We start from the raw sequence: 22,981 nt of genomic DNA, 5'->3' as shown, positions 1-22,981 counted from the left end.
GCAGACAGGCAGTGATGTTTAAAAAATGAATGTTTTAATTATTTGTTGTTAATTGTTGTTTTGTTTAAGTTTTTTCTTTTTCAAAACATCTTTTCTGTCATGTTCTTGCTGCAGGTTAGCAGTGTACAAAACTCTCCTGAAATATTGCCGAACAAGCATGAATGGAATGTTACAGCCAAACATGTCCTTCAGGTTTAATGACAAAAAAGTTTAAAAAGTCATTTAAAATAAGTTCTTTCAAACATTTCTTGTCAGGGGTCGATACATGCTGATCACACACTTTGGTATGCAATCGATTCTGATCAAATTTATTCAGAACTGATGAAGCTGCTTGGATGAGCAGCGAAACGTCTACAAAAAAAAACTCTACAAGTCCAGACACCTTGCTTCAATCTTCTCTATGTATGATGACCTGGATGACTGAGAATTTTCATCAACAAGATCAAATTTATCCTTACAACACCTCCAAACTGGTCAATGCAGCACGAACATAGTCATTCATGTTACATGGGCCGAAACAGATCATATAATGCTAATTCTATTTCTGTACTGACCATCCTGGGAACCTCTGGAACACAAGTTTATTTTTATTCAACTCATTTCAAGGCACATTAAAAATCTACATCAACCAGCAACCACCCAACCAGGTACACGTGTGACTACTGTGACTCTCTAACTTTGCAAATTGCACTATTATAGCATTGGATTGGTCCCAATCAATTTAAAAAAAAAAAAAGGATTTGGTGTTACTATATGCTCAATCAAATTCAGGAGTCACACACGTAACGCAAAAGCACTATGACTACTATCGTCTTGTAGTACGGGTGTCAGTTATGTCAGAGATCTAACAGAAAATACATTCCACAAAATGGGAGGTTTTGACATTTAACAGCTTGCCTGGCTGTTCACCTTCCAAAAAACAAAACAAAGCAAAAAAAAAAAGACGGACAGCTTTACTTTGGTTTCCTCCAAAAAAAACATAACCTGGACACACATACATGAACCCATCCAGTGGGTAAAAATACAACCAAAGACTATGGAACAAAAAAAAAAAAACGTGCTCATATAACAGAAAATTAGACAATTAATTAACAATTTAGCTGAGTTTGAAACATTGGCAAGGCAGCTCCCTATGAAATGTCCAGTCCCCACAAAAATATATATCTGGCCATATTGGGATGCCCTGCTAAATGTGAATGGAAGAACAAGTGGTGCTGGAAAACCTCTAAATGCATGCATTTCATTGCATTATAACAAATAAACAAACGCATCCCACAGCTGACCTCTAGGCTCTCTGTAGTCTTCCTACATATCTTACGGTAGGATGGACACAAATCATCTTTGAAAAGCAAAAATGTAAAACATGTCCACAGATGATAAACACACATCTGACCATTACAAATAAAGAATGCAAAAATAAACCTGTCACAATCTTCTTTTTTTTTGTGTACTGTACCTTCAATGAAATTTTTTTTTTTCCAAAGCCATTTCGCTATGATACAGTACATTCATCAACAGTGACAAGAAGGAAAAGAAATTACATCGTCGTGCTGGCACCGAGATCCTGAGATGTTACTATTTTTGTTAAGATCTTACATGGAAAATATACACACACTCGTTTGATCTAGCGCTCCCGCATTTTGACCTTAAGAAATAAATACCCTCAGTGATGCACATATTATCGTCTAAATCTACTTAGAGACAAAAGTACCTAATCCCAGGTACTGGTGCAAAATAGGAGTCAGTTTTAGGAGACCTGGAGTGCTTCACTGGAAGTACATCCAGCACAGCAGGCCCGCAGCCAGCGCTGCCCCGGCACCCACTTTAAACAGGATGGGCCTCCAGCAGTCCCAATTCTCTCGTTTCCTCTCCGAGTCCATCAGTCTCTGTTTCATCTGCTGGACCCTCTGTGTGGTGCTGGCGATCCTCTCCTCACGGTGTCGTTTCCTGACACTGAAACAAGGGGGGGGGGGGGGGGGGGGGGGGGGCATCGAAGTGAGACTCCCTTCAATCTCATGCACAGTGACAGTATGTAGACAGGAGGGTCTAAAAGCCAATGCAGCATTTTCTTTTTCCTAATATTAAAGGTAGGGTAGGAGATTTCATTCTGATGCACTTTTTGTTAAATTAGTGTAACTTCTCTTTACACTCTCTTTACAACCGATTAGTTCGGCAGTTTCACTTTAAAACGAAGAATATGAATCATCTGTGGAAGCTATAAAATGCTAAAAACATCAGCCAATCCTCCGGGTGGACCCTGCGCGGAGTATTGGCTGGTTGTCTCTCTCTTCCTGCTCTGTGCACCAGAGAGGTACGTGCATGATGGCCGAAGTCACAGACCGCAGCTCGTCTTCAGGTAATGCGCGTCCATGTGGTTGGGAGGCGTGGCTTCGGGGTGAGCTCCGAGAGAAAGGGGCGTGTGTTTACTTTCCAAATCTGGCTGACTCTCACCGAGTTTTCAAAATCTCCTACCCTACCTTTAAGATTGACAAAACAGTATTCTCATAGTTACTTACTGCACAGAATTGTCTCCCTCGCTGTGGTCTTGGCTTCCTGGCTCTTCTGACAGCAGGTGGTCCTCCGAGTCGGCCTGTGGCTCCAGGCAGGGTCCGTTGGGCCTGCTGTCATTGAGGTGGGGTCTGGGTGGAGGTGGTGGAGGGGGCAGATCTGGTTCGAGGTCATCTGTTAACAGCACTTCAGCCTTGTTCTGCTACAGGAAGTGAGATGCAGAAACACAACAATGAAGGAAAAATCAGTCTACTGCAAACTTAGGTAGAAAAAAATGCATCATCTGGGAATACTAAGAAACAATGTAGAGAGAACTGAAAGGCAATAGACATCACATCAGTTTTATAGATGTATGTAATGGGTCCTTTTATTGATTTCTATAGAGTTCATTGTTCATTGATCAAATTAAGACACTTTTTTAAAAGCAGCACTTTCTACTAACATAATGTGATCAATTGAAGCTGATGATACAAACAGGTAATGACACGTGTTAGCTTTAGCGTTAGCTTACCTACTGACCTTTTTACCTGTGGGTTTAAAGGTCATTTATTTCTTCTTACTAACTAGCATGAAGAACACCCATCCTGCAAAAATGCTTCTCATAATCAGATCAAACCCCCGGGACAGCCACTGCCTCCCAGACAATCCCAGTGTTTGCTTTGTTTCCAAGTCCTCTCGGCCTGATACGCAATCATTTCACAAGAATACTGCTAACAGCAGGCAAAAGAAAAACTTATGTAACATGGTCAGTGAGCTGCTTTTCTCTTGCACTAAAGCTCAGCAACAAGGTGCAAATAATCCCCTAACGGTCCCAAAAAAATGAGTCCTCAGCCTTCTACACACACAGCCTTAACCCCCCCCCCAAACACTGTGATTGTGCTACCTGTGCGACCGAGTATCCCGTCAGGATGAACTTGGCTCCCTCGATAATGGCCATGTAGGAGAAGCGGAGCTGGTCAGGGGTCTGGATCAGGCCCATGCGATAGTCTCTCATGCCCAGTAGCACCTTCTGTATGTCCACAGATGAGGGGTCCGTCCTCTTGCCCATCTGCACAACAGATTACCGATGTTTACAGAACACAGCTGGAGAGATTGTGCTGTAAGCCAGTGTTTTTGATAAATACTGGATCACATGAAATAGCTGAGCAAGAGGCCGCATCGTGTTCCCTGAAGTCATAAGCTGTGTTCTAGTTCAGGGGCTGCATCTTTCGAAGGACGCATCTGTAAACTGCCACCTTTACTCCAGTAAAAGCTCCGATTAGTTCTTCCACCTCCTCCTTATGAAGGTGAGTTTAGGGTTGAATTGTCCTTTCAGTTTTATTTCTGAGGGACTCTACCTCCACTCTGCACTCTCTTTTCCAGAACCCCTTATCAAACGTCCTCCAAATCTGAACAGTGGAGATCACATTTGGTGTTAACACACATTAATACACATAAAAATGTCCTCAAAAATATGTTGTTTGGGCCAGCACATTAACCAAAGGAGCCATGATGCCAGTGAGAGAATTAGTTAAATAGAGTTTCACACTCACAGTGGACCGCAGGACATTTGGTGCTATTCTGATAAGAAGGTTTTCCTGGTAATCATTACATCTGTGCTTCATGCATTCAAGTATAATACCAACATGCCAACAACGTATCGCAGCATGAAGATCTCATCTTACTCTCCTGCCAGAATGTGAATTCCTGAAGAACATTTTAACTCTTTGCTGCCAATATAATCACTGGGATTCCAACCCTCCAATCTTACCAAGACCAGGCAGGTGTCCACCAAGGCGAAGGTCCCCGAGCGTCCGATCCCAGCGCTGCAGTGCACCACCGAGGGCCCGTGCTCCGGGTCCAGTGAGCCAGACTCCCGCACATTGAAGAGGAAACTGAGGAAGGAGGCGGGAGACTCTGGAACACCAAAGTCAGGCCACGTGGTGTAGTGAAAGTGGTAGAGCTCTCTCCTCTCCCCCGTCTACGACAGAAAATGTGTGGATGAGATACAATTATACATCACACATCACAGTCTGGCAAATCACAACTTTTCCATCAACATAAAATCAGATAGAAAACAATGGAACATGGACTGAGGGATGTCCATCAGCTGCAGCATGTCAAAGAAAAGCCCTGCATTCTCTAACAGTGATGGAATGAAAAGTGCCACCGCTAGACACGCAACAGATTTCACCACCAAATATAATCTCTTGACTTTAAAATGCTTATATAATCTGACAGGTTCCCTCTCATGCTCACCTTCGTGTTCTGCAGTTCCAGCTCGCGGATTGTGTAATGGGATTGGTCCTCCTCTGACAGTAGCCTCACAACAAACCCAGTGTCTGTGAAAGACATCTGCATCTCCTCCCCCGTGGGCCAGTACTGCGCACACTTCTCCTGTTGAGACGAAATCATGAATTACTTCAAGTCTCTGACGGGAGGTCACACACCCTCAGTCCTCTAAGGAGTGTGTTAACTTGTGTGTGAAAGACACACATGTACATGGACTGGACATCAGCTGGTTTTTACACCAAATAAAGGAACGCTCCATGAACAAAGATTACACAGCATGTTCTGCTACTCCTCTACAGCATCTAAAAGTGAAGTGATTGATGCTAAATGGCAGTTTTTGCTTTTATTTGGAGAGTTTAAGCTGAATAAACTGTCTAAAACATAACACGGTGATTACAAATGAAGTGATTTTATGGAGAGAAAGAATGCCAAATCTTAGATTTCATCTTCTAAAATGAGAGATGTCACTAAATATGAGTTTTAGATTAATAGGTCTAAGATTCTAAAGAAAAAAAATATAAAACATGCAGCTGCATGAACGTCAACAGGTTCAGTCTAAAACGTTCGAAAAAAAAAAAAAAAAAAAGAATTCTGTTTCCAGCTCGAACATGTAGTGGAGCAGGTGCTGAGCTGAACTTACAGATCCTTTTTCAATCACTCTGTTGAGCATTATAACAGCTTTGGTACACTGCTCCCAGATCATCAGCCAGAAATGACCACAGGTATTCCTCAAAGGCCCCTAAAATAAAAAAAAAACAAAAACAAAAGAACATCCAGTTATGATCAAACCTGAAACAACAAAGAGGAACGATGCAGATCGGACAGAAACGGAGATGTTTCACTGTACAGTGCTTGTTCAAAAACCTACATACCTGAGAAAGGATGTAAGCCCTTTGGGCTTCTTGCACCATGACTAAACTTGCATTGATGTAGTCGTTTTCAGAGTTTTCAAGTTTTACTCGACTGTGATCATCTAAAAAAAAAATTAAGGGTCACATAAAAATGAACCACGTTGTTTCTAAGGATCAAAGTTATGATGCAAAGCATATATATGACAGCACTAACATGGGCTGACGTCTCTGTAGCGGTTCAAATTCCGATTGGCTGGAAGTTTGGCCACTTTGTACGGGTATTCACTGGCCTGCGTGCGGATCTCCTGTCGCAGACGAGAAGACAGACACAGAGTTATAAAGACAATACACAACCTTCAATCTAACCATTCACTCTGACCACAGAAAAGTAAACACACACACACACACACACTGATAGAAGGTCTTCATTACAGGCAGTCTTCTGCGCTCACTTAATTGGAACTACTCAGCTTTATTCTGAACATTTGCCAGACTGGTATATTGTAATGCCTCAGGGTGTTGTTTTTACTACACAGTGGATGCAGCCAGAGAGAGAGAATACAGCCTGTTTGTTTGAATTAGAATGAATCAGAAGCTGATGGTGAATAAAGAAAAAGAAAATCAGCCACAACAAAAACTAAAAAAAAATACTGTACATAAAGAAAAACTGTCATTTAGAGATAATAATGACAGTTCTCAGCAGGAATGGAGACTCTGTGTCCCTAATAAATGAAGAAATACAGCATATATATGACATTAATTTTCCCTTCGACTGCTAATGACACAGTTTATTTGTCTGTTATGCTAAGATTAAAAATCCATGTTCATGCTCAGACTGCCTGTTTAACAGCGGAACACCGATGTTCTCGCTTGAACCGTTTCTCTGGAACTTCTGCACCATTAAGCCGCAAAACATCTCCAGTTTCATGATATATATCCTTCGGCTCGAAGTGACACGTTCCAGCGTCATAATAACCCAAGTTAAACCGGAACCGAAATATATAATAAACCAAACACGGAGCTGCCGGAGACAGCTGGTGGTTAAAACACATGCGCTTTTCTCTGGAAGTCCTGATGAGTTCTCAGAAACTGCAGCTGACGTCTGTTAGCGTCAGCCAGCATTAGCTAACCGAGCTCCACGGTGAAGACTCTTCAGCCCGTTGCACGTTTTCCAGCTACGGAAGTCAGCGGCAACTAGCGCCAACTGCTAATTTCTCATCTGCCTGCTTTGTCTACGAAGTGTACTCCTGACAAACATATATCTACACAACGTCTAAACGTATATACATCAACACAATTACAGGTTGTGCTCTAATAGTGCTTAAAAGTGACAAAACTGGATCGCTATCAAATTAGCTAGCTAAGTAAGTTAGCAACCGATCGTCATAGAAACACGAGAGGCCCACACTTGTCCCGACTTACGTTGTAAAGGTTTTGCCATCTCCCGGACGAATCAATGTCTTCAAATTCTTGCTCCATTGTGTTGTGTTGAGTCGTCTGAGACTCTTTGCTGACTGATCTCAGTATTGGCAGCCCCGTTCAGCAACTTACTGCGCTCTGTCAGCCATCTAAACAGCGCTGTGTGTGTGTGTGTAGCCCCAGGGATCCCTGCGGGGAGTCTGAGGCTTCTGCACAATACGGCTGCACGTTGACTCCGGTTGCCAGATATGTGTTTATTACAAGCTCCTACAACACTTAATATGACTCTGTGTGTGTTTGGTTCTACACCTCGACATGAACCAACAAAGATCCATACATATTATGATGTACATTTGATCCAGCGATAATTGGTTTTGTTTGTTTTAGAGGAAAAATAATCATTATAAACCTAAAAAAAAATAAAACAAAAACAAGACTCTCACACACACATCTGCATGCAACAGCATTTTCTTCAACATTTCTGTAATTAACATGGGTTTAACTAAGTGTCATGGATACATAATAACATAGTATTAAACCAAACCTGGCAACCCTGGTGACAGGCCGGTGTGATGCTGAGTTCTGCGTGCCGAGAAATCCATTTCGGTCGCGGGATCGCGCACAGCTAAAGCTAAAACTACGGGGATTCACAAGAACGTCCAATACACGCATTGGCAATGCATTATTCTGTGTCTATTTATAAATGCCGCTAAATGATCCCAAGTTTCTTTTCAACATTGAACGTGTTATTGTTTGCTATCCGCTTACACTGTGCGCGTCCCCGCTATGTGGGATGCATATCTCGGTAGGCAGAACTCAGCATAACACCGGAGGTGGCAGAAGTGTGGCACTTTGTTATATCTTAGATTTTGCTTATTTCGAATATATTAAGTGTCTACAATGATTTTTGATAGGATAATCTTAAAGAAGGCTACATATATAAATATAAATATAAGTGTAAATATAAATTATTTTTATTTTTGAATTTCAAAAGTAAAAAGAAAGCGGATTTAAGCAGTTTAAGCTGTTAAAAATCCTTTTTAAGACTGCTGCATGAAACACTGTAGGCTTTATATGAAGTATAATTATTTCTACTGACATTTATACTAATGTCTTAATGTAGTGTAGTGTATATACACCTTATCAATATTCAAACTTACCTTGTAATTGTACAACACATATTCAGATTACTGTTAGTTAAAGTGGACTTTGGCATGACTGCCAAAAACAAACTGTTGATAACATGCCTGAATGTCTGGCAATACATTCTCTCATCTTGGACAAAGAACATTACTATTACCGCAGAAACATTGCAGCAGAACCTCTGATGATCTGATTATGCTCACAGCACTCATTAGATATTAGTAAGTAAAAGTATTTATCAGTCAGGGCAGCAATCACTGCAAAAAGAAGTATCAGAACAATAAAAATATTATTATCTTCAAGCAAAAAATTACAAAAAAACATGCTAAATTAACTTTTTTTGGTGTGTGGTAGGAGCATTGTACACCAACTTTACATAAATCATATGCAGCTTTAACATGCAAACACTTTTGTGTTGCAAAATTATGTTATGTATTTTTTTATTTTACAACCAAACTGAAAGACAGCTTAAAATGGTAAGTAATGCTAGATGTTAGAAAGGTGGGAAAACAACAAGTACTGATGATTGACACCTCATGCACTGCTTTTACCAGTCCAGGCACACACTATTATTGGAGTGACCTACATTAGTGGCTGGTGGTGGGGTCATCTCCCGCGGCTACAACTGTACTGACAAACCACAACATGTCTGTTGCAGTTACATAAATACATAATCTATTAAATCTTTTATGTTTGTACCGAGTATATGTTTTGAAAATCCTACACAAAATTATTTTCTTCACTCACAGACTGACCACAGCGCTTTGTGCTACTATGGCCAAACACTAGGTGGCAGCATTTATTAGAAAACACAGCTCGACAGCAGGATTTTGTCTATCTATACAAAAAAAAGGACAAATAGATGCTTGAATTACAAATATGTTGCAGGTTACAGGTTAGTGATGTAGATATAATTTTAATGACAGCTGATAAAGACTCGACACTGTTTGCTTAATGTGGACATAGCCAGTGGTGGAAAGTAACTAAGTATGTGTACTTCGTTCGTTCTTACTGTAAGTAAATTATTATGTATTTCTACTTGCATACTTTGTACTTTGACTCCATTACATGTTGCAGCTGTTACCTGTACTTTCTACTCCACTACATTTCTACAGTGTCTGTAGTTCCTTGTTCCATGTGATGAACACAGTGCTGGACTGATGTGAGGTCAGACTCTGCATGGAGATGGTGTCACGCTGCCAGCTGTGTTTCTATAATGAGCCTCAGTCATGATGCCGGTGCTCTGGCTCAGTTAGCTAACTAGTTAGCTGCTGTCTGCTAACACAGGTCCATCCATTAATGTCTGATTAATATGAATCATAACATGAATACTGACACAGTAAACATGCTGAATGCCTGTTTGTTATCAGCAGCCTCTCTGTTCACTTGATGCCCACAGCCTGCCTCATGACACACAGACCTGTCCATAGCTGCTTCTGGGTACTAGAAATGTAAATTAACTACACATGGTCCATTTTAATTTTAAGATGATTTCTTTGATTATTTGTATTATTATTTATTTTATGTTCAGATATCCTTTGCAATGGAAATAAATAATATATATGCGGTGCGTGAGTACTTTTAATTTTAATACTTTAAGTAAATTTAAAACTAAGTACTTAAGACTTTTACTTAAGTAGGAGTGTTGATGTAGCACTTCTACTTTTACTTGAGTATATATTTTGCTGGGTAATTGTACTTTTACTTAAGTTACACTGGACATATCTAAGCAGTAAACACTGGGCAGGTCAGAGAAGCAGAGACTAAAAAGTCTGCAGGAAAAATTTTTAGACTGTGGTCCAATTGAGAAAATGAACTCAGTCAGAAATACATACATACAAACCCAACATAAAACATTTGATTATATGAATTTTCAGTTAGAAAGACATTTATTAAAGGCTGAGGGGAAGTCAGTGAATATTACCGGTCAGCATGCAGCTCTGAAGCGCTTCAGGCCACTTCCGCATTTGTCTCATTTCTTAGCCAATGAGATAGCTACTTGACTTCTCCTCCTGCCGACGTCATCACGTCCTGCTGCTGGTGGTGAAGGGGCGTGAACGAGCAGCAACGAAGGGGGGAGCTACCAAGTAGGAGGAGAGGAAACGACCAGAGGATGATGCTCATTTTTCAGGTGGAATTCAGTGCGATATACTGACAAAAAAATCGGAAGTGAAGGCAGACGGACACTTCTGGGCGTCTATCGCTTTACAGCTGAAGGGAAGAACGCTGACGGAGGCGTGCAAACAGGTGAATGCTCTCTCTCTCTCTGGGATGTTAGCAAAGTAGCTAGCATTAGCTAAATAGGCTGGCGTCGATGGTACAGTTTCAGTAACATATAGGCCTATAAATTAGCATTACAGCATTCTTTAACGTAGTTCTACCAGCCAATATTAAGAGTCTATCTAGCTTAATGGTTAACTTGTGTATCTATCTAGCATTGACTTAGAAACAGTCGGGATTATAATCATTGACCCACTTTGTCTTCGATTGGTGTCATCTGAACGCTGTAAAAAATGCTCATAGCGCAGTAGGATGTCATAGACACGGTGTACCTGTTTTGAGTGACCTCTCCATCCGTTTATCCGTGATGCCTCATACATACAGCTGCAGGTAGAGTCAGACCGCAGAGGGACAGCCCTGGCTGCTCGCTGCTGAGTTTGACCTCTGCTGTTAGGAAGCAGACACAGACGACCAACCTCTGGCTTGTCTTCAAATGTCTGTAGTTCCACGCCTACAATGCAGATTGTTCTACCTGCTGCACATTTGTCTTCAATACTCGCCCGGTAATGCAGAGATAATTACAGAAGAGTTCCATTTCAGTCAGTATTTCCTGTGTTGTGCTGTCATATACCTCCTTTCAGGTGAAGTAGGTTTTAAATACAAAGGTCACAGTTTATTGTTCATGGCTCAGCTTATTACCCCAATTGTTTAATCACAATTGACTGTTATCAAAAAAAACAACAAAGTATTTGTTTTGCTTGAATAATAATAAAAATATTTTGGACAATGAGTCTTGAAGGAATGAACGGAAAACAGACTTTAAAGGCAACAAGTTTGATAGAGCAGCATCTAATGAGCGTTTTAAGACTAAAATTGAGTCTGTAGCGTGACATTTGTAGGAGGAGATACATTTGGCAGATGACCCTCGTTGAAGGGCTCTCAAAGACTTCAATGTTTAAAATGACGCAGAAATTGCTTAATATTTGAAAAATTATATTTTTTTGAAAAAAACTTGAAGTTGACCCGGAATGTCCTCTGCGAGATGAACATTTTGGTAGTTGAATGGCTGTAATCGGGTCAATGTATGCTGAAGATACGCTGCGCCAAAAAACGTACGGAAGAATAAGAAAGAAGAAGAAGAAGAAGAAAGAGGGTGAAGATTGCAGCAATCAAACTAAATATGTGGTATTGTGGTACTGTAATCATTAGGGGTGTAAGAAAAAATTGGGGATAATGGAATCGATTTAGGTTGTGGCCAAATCGATTTTTTATTACTTATTTAGGATAAAACATTAATTTCAGCGTCTTACTTTTGTGGTGCACACTGTCTCTTTAAGCAGCTCTGCTTAAGCCACCACGCGATAGCTGTTTATTCTCTAGTCTCGCGGTCGTTGTGGCACAGGTCAATGTTGACACTGAACATGGCTGACACCGACAACGTGTATACATATACATACACATAATAATATATCGTCTTTGTTACAGTATCAGGATATATCGAATATCGTATTGAATCGTGACATGTGTATCGTGATATGTATTGTATCGCCAGATTCTTGCCAATACACAGCCTTAGTAATCATAACGTTCAATAGAATCCAAGATATTTAAACCTTTGACTTTTCTCCTACCTGCAACTCTTCTTTCCTTCTCAGCATGCGGTGACTTAGACTGAAGCCTGAAGGCTCAGTGTGTCCACTGACAGCAGCAGCAGGCAGCAGCAGGCATCCAGCTTAGATGAAGGATGAAGAGTGCAGTGCACAGATGCAGGGACGTGGAGCACGGGCGTGGGCAGGCAGCGTCAGGGGCAGAAACGGGAACCAGCTGCCTACAGGTGGAGCAACGCATCCCTATCTCCAAAGACGTCATCACTGCCTCTACCGCCTCGGCCATGTGGTTCATCAGGGACGTCTGCGGCATCGTGTGTGCCATCATCACCTGGCTGCTGGTGTTGTACGCTGAGTTTGTGGTGCTGTTTGTAATGCTGCTGCCCTCCAAAAATCTGACATACAGCATTATTAACGGGACTCTGTTCAACACTCTGGCCTTTCTCGCCCTCGCCTCACACCTCAGGGCCATGTGCACTGACCCTGTAAGTGCACCATGCTTGTGGTCATGCATACATACACATTTAATTCTCAACGCCATGCTGCTTTGTGGTCTTTATAGAGTTCTGCTTAATGTTGCTGAACTTTAAGAAAAATGTTAGTACCACTGATTTCATCGTGGTGATTAATGAACTGCAGATTATGCTGAATTTGTCTATGTATGCACATGTTTCCTGTTTAGGGGGCAGTGCCAAAAGGGAACGCTACAAAGGAATACATAGAAAGCCTTCAACTAAAACCAGGGCAGGTGGTCTACAAATGTCCAAAGTGCTGCAGCATCAAGCCTGACCGAGCACACCACTGCAGGTAGGACAAAAAGGACATAGAATTTTGCAGCATTTAGAATTCACATACACATTCAAGTGCTGTGTTTTGGTGCAGTAAAGTCATCAGATAATTAGTGAATCAGAAACTTCCACACCCAGGAAGCTGTTGTGTTTTAGTCATTTGTAATAAAATACGATGGCTTGCCCTCCCGTTAGGGCTGTGTATTGGCAAGAATCTGGCGATATGATACATATCACGATGCAATACGATATATCCTGATACTGTAACAAAGACGATGTATATTGCAATTTTATATACAGTGGGGAAAAAAAGTATTTAGTCAGCCACCAATTGTGCAAGTTCTCCCACTTAAAAAGATGAGAGAGGCCTGTAATTTTCATCATATGTATACCTGAACTATGAGAGACAAAATAAGAAAAGAAAATGTAGAAAATCACATTGTAGGATTTTTAATGAATTAATTGGTAAATTCCTCAGTAAAAGAAGTATTTGGTCACCTACAAACAAGCAAGATTTCTGGCTCTCACAGACCTGTAACTTTTTCTTTAAGAGGCTCCTCTGTCCTCCACTCGTTACCTGTATTAATGGCATCTGTTTGGAGTCGTTATCAGTATAAAAGACACCTGTCCACAACCTCAAACAGTCACACTCCAAACTCCACTATGGCCAAGACCAAAGAGCTGTCAAAGGACACCAGAAACAAAATTGTAGACCTGCACCAGGCTGGGAAGACTGAATCTGCAATAGGTAAGCAGCTTGGTGTGAAGAAATCAACTGTGGGAGCAATTATTAGAAAATGGAAGACATACAAGACCACTGATAATCTCCCTCGATCTGGGGCTCCACGCAAGATCTCACCCCGTGGGGTCAAAATGATCACCAGAACTGTGAGCAAAAATCCCAGAACCACACGGGGGGACCTAGTGAATGACCTCCGGAGAGCTGGGACCAAAGTAACAAAAGCTACCATCAGTAACACACTGCGCCGCCAGGGACTCAAATCCTGCAGTGCCAGACGTGTCCCCCTGCTTAAACCAGTACATATCCAGGCCCGTTTGAAGTTTGCTAGAGAGCATTTGGATGATCCAGAAGAGGATTGGGAGAATGTCATATGGTCAGATGAAACCAAAATAGAACTTTTTGGTAAAAACTCAACTTGTCGTGCTTGGAGGAGAAAGAATGCTGAGTTGCATCCGAAGAACACCATACCTACTGTGAAGCATGGGGGTGGAAACATCATGCTTTGGGGCTGTTTTTCTGCAAAGGGACCTGGACGACTGATCCGTGTAAATGAAAGAATGAATGGGGCCATGTATCGTGAGATTTTGAGTGAAAACCTCCTTCCATCAGCAAGGGCATTGAAGATGAAACGTGGCTGGGTCTTTCAACATGACAATGATCCCAAACACACCGCCCGGGCAACAAAGGAGTGGCTTCGTAAGAAGCATTTCAAGGTCCTGGAGTGGCCTAGCCAGTCTCCAGATCTCAACCCCATAGAAAATCTTTGGAGGGAGTTGAAAGTCCGTGTTACCCAGCGTCAGCCCCAAAACATTACTGCTCTAGAGGAGATCTGCATGGAGGAATGGGCCAAAATACCAGCAAAAGTGTGTGAAAACCTTGTGAAGACTTACAGAAAACGTTTGACCTCTGTCATTGCCAACAAAGGGTATATAACAAAGTATTGAGATGACATTTTGTTATTGACCAAATACTTATTTTCCACCATAATTTGCAAATAAATTCTTTAAAAATCCTACAATGTGATTTTCTGGATTTTTGTTTCTCATTTTGTCTCTCATAGTTGAGGTATACCTGTGATGAAAATTACAGGGCTCTCTCATCTTTTTAAATAGGAGAACTTGCACAATTGGTGGCTGACTAAATACTTTTTTTCCCCACTGTATATATAAAAATCGCAATATACACCGTACACACACACATACACACACATTTAAGAGTATGGAAAGCCTCATTTGAATACCAGTTATACATCTTTCACAAGAACAAAATGTTTAATTATAATTATTTTAATTATAAGAACATTGCACAATGCAACTGTATCTCACATTCAAGTTGTTATTATGCTGAAAGAGACAGTGTGCACCACAAAAGAAAGATGTTGAAATTAATGTTTGCTCATAAATGATTAAAAAAATGGGCCACAACTTAAATATGATACCAATACCTCCAAATAAAATATCGCGATATATCACAGAAACGATTTTTCTTACACCCCTACCTCCCATGATGCAATCTCTCAAATATATCAATGCTCCAGAAATTGTATTAATTTTACTTTTTTTTACACTTTAATTAAAAACAACAACTCATTACTCCTGTTGCTACAGGTGCAGACGTGGGTGTAGAGTCGTAAAAATCCTCTCACATCCATCAAGGATGGATACATTAGATATTCATTGAGATAATATAATCCTAAATGTTTAGTGGTACAGCGGCTGGAAGTGATAGTGTGTGTTTTTCACTCTCTTACAGTGTTTGCAAACGCTGCATACGAAAGATGGACCACCACTGTCCCTGGGTCAACAACTGTGTTGGGGAGAACAACCAGAAGTACTTTGTGCTTTTCACAGTAGGTTCACTATAATCAGTAGTAGTTTCTCACTTTATTCCAACCTTCTTACTCTGCAGTTAGCGGACTCTGTGTGACGTCAGTTGTTTCTCTTTGTGTCTAGATGTACATTGCACTCATCTCTCTCCACGCTCTGGTCATGGTGGTCTTCCATTTTCTCTACTGCTTTGAAGATGATTGGACAAGTGAGTCAATTTCATTCAATCTAAAAAGAGAACAGATATGGACAATCTTCCTTTGAAATATGACAGTGTGCCTTTTGTATCAGTGACATAAAATTACATGTTGTGTCATACTTGTACTCGTGAGCTTCATCTAGGGCTCCTGTTATATACTGCAGTAGTTTTAGATGGTTGTTTGGACAGTTGCTATGGTAATACAGTAAGTGCTTTCAGGCTGTGGCTCCAAAGACGATGCTTGTTGGTAGGACTGAGTAATGTTTGGATCATAAAGTTCATACTTGCTAGCATAAACTTTAGTTACGTGTTTTCCCTTCTGCTCAACAATCCAGTCTAAATTGGACCTTTCTTCCTGATCCCGAACACTCACCAGCCTTTTAAAGCCACTAACTTTGAATTATCTCTGCACCAGTTAACAGTAGAGCTCAGTAGTGTCCTTGGTAGCACTGTAGCAGCTCCTCATATGATCCCGTTTACTTCTTTGCCTCCACGTCCCTCCACCCCCCCAGAGTGCAGTTCCTTCTCTCCTCCAGCAACAGTCATCCTTCTCATACTCCTGTGCTTTGAGGGCCTCCTCTTCCTCATCTTCACCTCTGTGATGTTCGGCACCCAAGTTCACTCCATCTGTACCGACGAGACCGTAAGTGGCCCGTTCAGTGACCCACTGTCCTCCTCCTCCTCCTCCTCCTCCTCTCTTCTGTTCTTCTTTTACTACTCTCTCCCTGCTTCCACTGCTTCTCCTTTGCTTTTTTTTTTATTAACTACTAATGCAGTGTCCATTCAAAACATGCCTGCACATCACTGAACGATTTCAGTTCACAACTGCAATCAACAACAAAGGTGACATGTGTCTTACTGATGATGTACTCTCTCAAACTCTTCTTGTTTATATTGGTGAAATAATATTAACAATATTCAGAGTAGATTTACTAATATTTGTTGCAAACACATGCACATATGTCAGTTGGTAAAAGTCATGCAGTATCATTGCTTGTATAGTTATTGATTAGGAGTGGGACGGTTCATAAATCTGAGCCGTTCGGTACGTGTGTCTCGGTTCAGGGGGTGTTTTGTGTGGTTCAGAACATGCGCAACCAAATGCAGGGAGGCGTTTTTCCCCTCTGGCCGGAGACGAGTGTTGCCAGCTTGGTGTTTCTCTCTCGCTAAATCTGGCGACTTTCCAAATCTTTTTAAAAGCGACTAGCAACAAATCTAGAGTCTTTCTCTGGTGACTTTTTCCCCCGCCTCAAAGCACCCACAGGCTGGGACAGCCTGTCAGGAGCATCGCTCAGCAGCCTCAGCTGCAGTCAGAGGAGACCCACACCTCTCTGTGTCCAATCATGCTCAAAGCTGCCGCTGGTCCCATCATGGCTTACAGTTTGAACGTTTTGAATTATGCAATAATGAAAAGTGGGACAGCCAATAACTGATTCCTAGATACGGTAAATGTTGGATCATTAGGCTGTATATTTATACTGGTCTCTGGTATTTCCATTGAGTGTTAAAAAAGTAAAAAAAAAAACGACAATATAAACTGAACTGAAGACCGTGACCTCAGAACCGTGATACAAACCGAACCGTGGATCCTGTGAACCGTTCCACACTATTATTGATGTGTTAATCCTGATTCCACATTGATCATGTGGGCTGGGGTCAGGGGCAGCCCTCAGGCTGGACAATGCTAAGAATACTCTTAGCACTTACACTTACACAATGAAAAGTCTATATACTGGGGTCTCACTGATGGTACAATTTACACAGTCTAGTCTGGAGATTGAATAGCCACAGGTGTTACTATTAAAGAGTTGTTGACATCTGTAATTTGTTGTGTAAAGGTTCTCTGAGACAAACTGACACAGCAGGGGCTCACCACCTCCACTTCTTCTTCTAGCTTCTACGCTATGAGCTTACTTGCCACAAAACTTGCCTAGCTTCCTGCATACACTCTTAACTGTGCTCCAGACAAACATCGAGTTGAAAGGGAGCACCTGCATGGATGTTAGCCTCTTACTTAGGCCATTTTCTTTGGCTATTTTTCGCTGTCTACAGATTTTTCTTGTATTTCTGGATTTTGTGTTGTTTTAAAAAAAGCAGTGTGGACCTGATTAACCTGTTTACCCGACTACAAGCAGCCCAGAAGCCAGACCTTCCTGCTTCCTAGTTTATAGGAATATACAGTTTTGGTGTACTATTTTTATTTTAATAACTATAATGCATGAATTTAGAATTTCAAAGTCTACAAAACTACCTTTCATTAGCAAATTCTTTCCCAGTTGTCTCCTTTAATCCAAAGCACATCCTCGTGCCTTAATGATGTTTCTGTTGCTTTAGGTAGTGATTCAGGTGAATGAGCCCATGTATCAGTAGAAGAAGGAATCACCAGCCTGTAAAGTTTGGTGCTGTGCCTACTGTGTTAGTGGCCTGTGACCAAACCAAAGTCTTTTTCCTGCTTTGAACTTCTTTTTGTCTGCAACTCCAGGTCATAGATACAGCAAGGCATGACATCATGCTGAGTAGGACTGTGAGAGGGGATGGGAACCAGCAGCCGCATTATTTTTTTTTGTAGAGAAATCGCTCAAAGCCTGACATGTTTTTGTCTTTTTTTGACACTGGAATCTGGTTTGTGGGTCACAGCAGCACGCCAACTGAAGTTTGGTTGTCTCTTGTTTTCAGGGAATAGAGCAGTTGAAAAAGGAAGAGAGAAGATGGGCTAAAAAAACTAAGTGGATGAACATGAGGGCTGTATTCGGACACCCTTTCTCCTTATTGTGGTTTAGCCCCTTCTCCACCCCTGACCACGGGAAGGCTGAGACCTACCAGTATGTGGTGTGAGAGCTGAGCGCAGGGAGTGGGACGGCCAGCCCGGGCCCCTCTGAGCTCAGCTACGGCAGTCCGTGTGTTCCCATTTCCACTGTATATCCCAACCTAGCCATGGACAGCTTATCATGTGCTTTTTTTTTTTTTTGTGATGCCAACAAAGTGCGCTACATGTTTATTTTTGTGTTTTGCCTTGAGTGAGTCGAGTTGCAGAGAAAAAGAAACACTTTGAGTTTCTGGGTCCTGTTTGCCAACACTGTGATGAATGTGTGTTGTTCTGATCTACTCCTTCTGTTGTATCCAAAAACCTGTTTCCTTTTCTTTCTCTGCATTTCCTCTTGCTTTCTCCTAAAGGGTTAATTCAGCTAAATTACAAGGTCCAGCCCCTATAGACAGAAATCTGATCACTGAAACTGTGAGACCTGTTTCTGGTTGAGTGAAGCTGCTAAAAAGCTTCCCTGTAAAAATGTCCACGTGTAATTCAGGTGAATTGACCCTGACAACCTGTGGTGTTCAGGCTTTTAACTCCATCCCACAATAATCAGATCTGAGTCATTTTATAATCGTTCGTTTCCTTCCTCTAAAATAATCCCTCAGATTGAGAACGCTTCACAGACAGCAGTCGGTAGCACGATCCAGGCGAGGACCCAACAAACAAACCCATTCTCAGGCTGACCCCCTTTTAAAATGTGAACTACACAGCACATCAGCAGTGTGACTTACTGGGAGGCTAACTTTGTGTCATAATAACTGAAAGTGAGCAAGTGCTGGATCTAAAAACCAGAAAGTGAAATGATTCACAAATGTGAGCAGTCTGAGCTAGACGAGTTTTTTTAAACTTGCATTTCCGGTCCATGAACCTGCTCGTCAACACTGAAGGAGGACGTAGAGCTCAGTGAGTCAGAACTGAAACTAAACTCTCTGCTTCCAGTTGATTTATTTGATTCTTGGATTTAGTTTAGATTATTATGACACAAATGTAATCCCACAGATTTCCGGTCCATTATGGTTTTATTTTTCTGGCTTTTATTTCCCCCTCCCACTCATCCTTTTCTTCAGGGATGCACTGATGTCAACAAATCACTGCTGATACCAGTTCCCATCCCGATCCCTACCAGAGGGAACGAATGTGTCTGTGTGTAACATATTGATCACTTAAAGATTTACAAGGAGCTGAGAGTGCACTGAATGATTAAAAAATGATCATATTTTTCAAACAGTTTGCCTCTCCTGCCTTCTTTGCTGCAGATGTGATCAAATCATGGTGATAAAAAAGGAGTCAGGTTGTCAATCCCAGAGCGTTACAATGATGATAATTAGCCTTTAGGATCATTTTTAAAGAAAAAACATTTATGATTCTATCATTCATGAATTTGCAAGATGAATGTTTTATTATTATTTTAAAGGTAGGGTAGGAGATTCTGAAAACTCAGTGAGAGTCAGCCAGATTTTGAAAGTAAACACACGCCCCTTTCTCTCGGAGCTCACCCCGAAGCCACGCCTCCCAATCAGTCTGTGACTTCGGCCATCATGCACGTACCTCTCTGGTGCGCGCAGAGCAGGAAGAGAGTGACAACCAGCCAATACTCTGCGCAGGGTCCACCCGGAGGATTGGCTGATGTTTTTAGTGTTTTATAGCTTCCACAGATGATTCATATTCTTAGTTTTAAAGCGAAACTGCCGAACTAATTGGTTGCTATCGGATTGTGTCAGAATAAAATCTCCTACCCTACCTTTAATCTACACAGTTCTTCCCCTTTTTTAAGAAACGTAGCTCCACCTTTACAGAGTGACATCAGATGTCCTCTCCCTCTGAGGATTAGGGAGTCTGAGAGATAAAACATAACAGACCAGAAAGTCTCACTGCAGTTTAACCATGCGTATGAGATGATTTTTAACACCTGCATGTTGCCTGAGTGTGGATCATGGTTCCTGATTCCTCTCTGATACATGCCTGACGGAAACAAAGGCCTTTTACTTTACTCCAGTCACAAACCAGTGTCTAATAATCCTCACTCCAAAACACCAGCTGGAAACTCAAGGAAATTAAAAATGTTTCCAGCACCGATCCATCAACAAGGCTAATCATGCTGTCCACAGACAGTCAGCAGCTGCATTGTAACATGTGATAATTCTCTTTTTTTAATTTTGAAGAAAGGTTCTAAGCCTGTGTGTGTGTGTGTGTGTGTGTTTGCATGAACACTTGCCAGTGAATCAGCTCCTGTGCTCCGAGCCCATGTGGTGTTTTGATGTTGTGAGCGTGTGCCAAATTCAATAAAACCCCCAACAATTACAGGAATAATCGGGAAAGCTTTGATATGAAATTCCTCTAAAAGGACGCTGGCTCAGCTTTACACTCATGTCTGCTGCAGGAAACACTGAACTCTGTGGAGTCACAGGGGAGCTCTGTGTGAAACAAGACGTCTGCTGCAGCCGGGCTGTGTTCCTGCACTGTTATGCAGTATTATTAACACCATTCACATTTATACAGGCACTAAAAAAAACCACCACACTCTGGATTTTTTTTCTTTTCTTGTGTCTGTGTGAACTGCTCTGTTCCAAAGCAGCTACTTTGCTCTTGTTTTTCCTTGTTTACATGATGATGTTACTTCTGAATGCATGGCACAGGTGAAGGTAGTTTAGTCCTGTATGTGAAACATGTGCTGCTGAGAGCGATGTGGTGGGAAACAGTTTGTTTTTTTACAGAAATTCTTTCTAAATATTCTGAAGAGATTTCAGCACATGCACAGAGAATAAATATTTCTCAGCTGCAATGCCAATGTGTGTTTGATTGCTCTTTTTTTTTAAAGTACTGACAGTAGCCTAAATGTGTTTGATGCTCAAATGATGTTGGATACAGTTGTTTGCCTCACTCCCTGCATCTTCCCTCTGTCCCCCTGTCCTCCATTATGCTCCCACTTTACCATCTGTAATCTTCCTCTCTCCCGTGCAGTGTCCTCTCTACACTCATGCATTTTTGCTTTGGTTGATAACTCACTTTGCCAAAAGCTCTCTGAAGCAGTCAGCTCTTTAGAATCTTGACAGAGGTAAGCTTACAAAAAAAAAAAACAAACAAAAGATCACATCAGCTGTCCCCATCAAGCTTAATAAACAACGCATGCAGGTTTCAATCAGGAGGCCAAAGTGTGCTTTCAGTCTTTTGCTGTGTTCCAATTCAACCAAACAGTCTGAATGAATGAGTGAGCCAGGTGTGTATCCTGATGCATGTGCCTGTCTTTGCATGCATGCATGCATGCAAGTCATTTTGTAGCATGTTATGAAATCTCGGGCATTGTTTCTTTGAAAGGAAATGGAACAAAAGTATTTAAAGGAACTCCTCCTGGGACCTCTCCTGTCTGTGCTGGGCCATAGTTATACTACATCTGCAAAGATGCTTTGCTAATTTAGCTAAAAATCAATGTCGAATTCACTGGAAAAACAGCTTGATGCTCACCTCACAATAGCCTGTTAGCTTAGCATCAACGCTTTGCACAGAGGTGCTAACATCCTCTGACAAGATCCTGTTTTTTTCTAGCATTTGGGAAAAAAAGCTAAATATCCTGAAGCTTCATAACAGTTAAAGTTAATGTTTTTATGCTAGCTGGCTGTAGCTTTTTGTCAGACAGGGAAGGTCCTCAGGAGGAATCACAATTTCAATCTGAGGATGAATCTGGAGACACTAGCCCTGAGAGCAAAACCATCGCTGCCACATTAGCGTCACTGTTGTGTTGTAGTCGTGTTCAGTAGTGCATGCGCACCTGTCCAGTGCTTCTTTTTTTTCCACCTGAGAACTTCACTGTTCTGTCCTCTGCAGGGAATCGAGCGCCTGAAGGGCGAGACGGGGAAGTGGGGGAAGGTGCCGTGCTGGGAGGCCATGCAGACGGCGTTCGGAGGCCCCTTCTCTCTGTCCTGGTGCAGCCCGTTTAGCGAGCTGAGCTGCAGGAAGGGCCCTGCGGACCACATCAGCATCCCACAGGGGGAGATCATCAAGGAGGACATCATAGAGATACCGCTCGCCTGACTGAGAGGCCCGGTGGAGGCTGCACATGGTGATGTCTTTGTTTTTATTTATTTTATTTTTTTTTAAAAGCAGTTTAAAGCAGTTTGCTTTAAAACACTCCCCGACTTCACCTCGTGCCTTATCGCTCTCTAAAAAAACAGAAGTTCAGTGCTGTACACTTTATACTCATCTTCATTCCTTCCATCTGTGCATTGACTTTTCACTCTCATCATTCCATTTGGGAAAATGGGCACTGATTGAGTTAATGCAGAGGGTACTATTGTATTATATATATATGTAAGCTGCTGGATAAGGGCTTCTGTCTTTAAAATGGGTGCTGGATGTAACGGGACCACTCACATTTACATTATTTTAATGGTAATAATGTTTTTACATTCATTAATAGAAAGATTTCATTTTTTAACCTGTAAATTATGAAGAGTGTCGTCATCGAGACGTCGGTCTTTATCTATAAAGGGGTAAAGTTCAGCAGGTGTGTGTCTTTGACTTTGCGCTCATTTTAGGGATGTGCTCACAATAAAGACAATAAAGATCAATTCTTTTATCAACAAATTGAAGTTTGCTGC

At 41.5% G+C, this 22,981-nt stretch overlaps 2 protein-coding genes across 4 annotated transcripts; one reads left to right on the top strand and one right to left on the bottom strand.

The window, feature by feature from the left end:
- Positions 1-169: 169 nt before the first annotated feature.
- Positions 170-7,269, bottom strand: ptpn2a (protein tyrosine phosphatase non-receptor type 2a). Of its 2 annotated transcripts, none has more exons than XM_028425412.1 (9): positions 7,053-7,269; positions 5,845-5,935; positions 5,652-5,752; positions 5,420-5,518; positions 4,747-4,884; positions 4,259-4,468; positions 3,392-3,556; positions 2,517-2,707; positions 170-1,953 (listed from the first exon to the last, which is right to left on the bottom strand). In XM_028425412.1, the coding sequence occupies exons 1-9, from the start codon at positions 7,107-7,109 to the stop codon at positions 1,767-1,769; spliced, it is 1,239 nt and encodes a 412-aa protein (XP_028281213.1). In that variant the 5' UTR covers positions 7,110-7,269; the 3' UTR covers positions 170-1,766. The 2 variants fall into 2 exon arrangements, with proteins under 2 accessions (XP_028281213.1, XP_028281212.1); XM_028425411.1 differs by having other exon boundaries at positions 2,517-2,710; positions 7,053-7,109.
- Positions 7,270-10,272: 3,003 nt separating this feature from the next.
- LOC114449114 (palmitoyltransferase ZDHHC3-like) lies at positions 10,273-22,967 on the top strand. Of its 2 annotated transcripts, none has more exons than XM_028426481.1 (7): positions 10,273-10,439; positions 12,068-12,504; positions 12,702-12,826; positions 15,302-15,398; positions 15,502-15,583; positions 16,087-16,217; positions 22,209-22,967. In XM_028426481.1, exons 2-7 carry the CDS (start codon positions 12,157-12,159, stop codon positions 22,413-22,415), a joined length of 990 nt encoding a protein of 329 aa, XP_028282282.1. In that variant the 5' UTR covers positions 10,273-10,439; positions 12,068-12,156; the 3' UTR covers positions 22,416-22,967. The 2 variants fall into 2 exon arrangements, with proteins under 2 accessions (XP_028282282.1, XP_028282284.1); XM_028426483.1 differs by lacking the exon at positions 22,209-22,967 and adding an exon at positions 18,251-19,850.
- Positions 22,968-22,981: the final 14 nt, after the last annotated feature.

This window comes from Parambassis ranga, chromosome 16 (genome assembly GCF_900634625.1).
Source record: "Parambassis ranga chromosome 16, fParRan2.1, whole genome shotgun sequence".
Lineage (NCBI taxonomy): Eukaryota > Metazoa > Chordata > Actinopteri > Ambassidae > Parambassis > Parambassis ranga.
The sequence above is the reverse complement of the archived record's forward strand: the minus strand, read 5'-3'. Positions and strand labels throughout refer to the sequence as shown.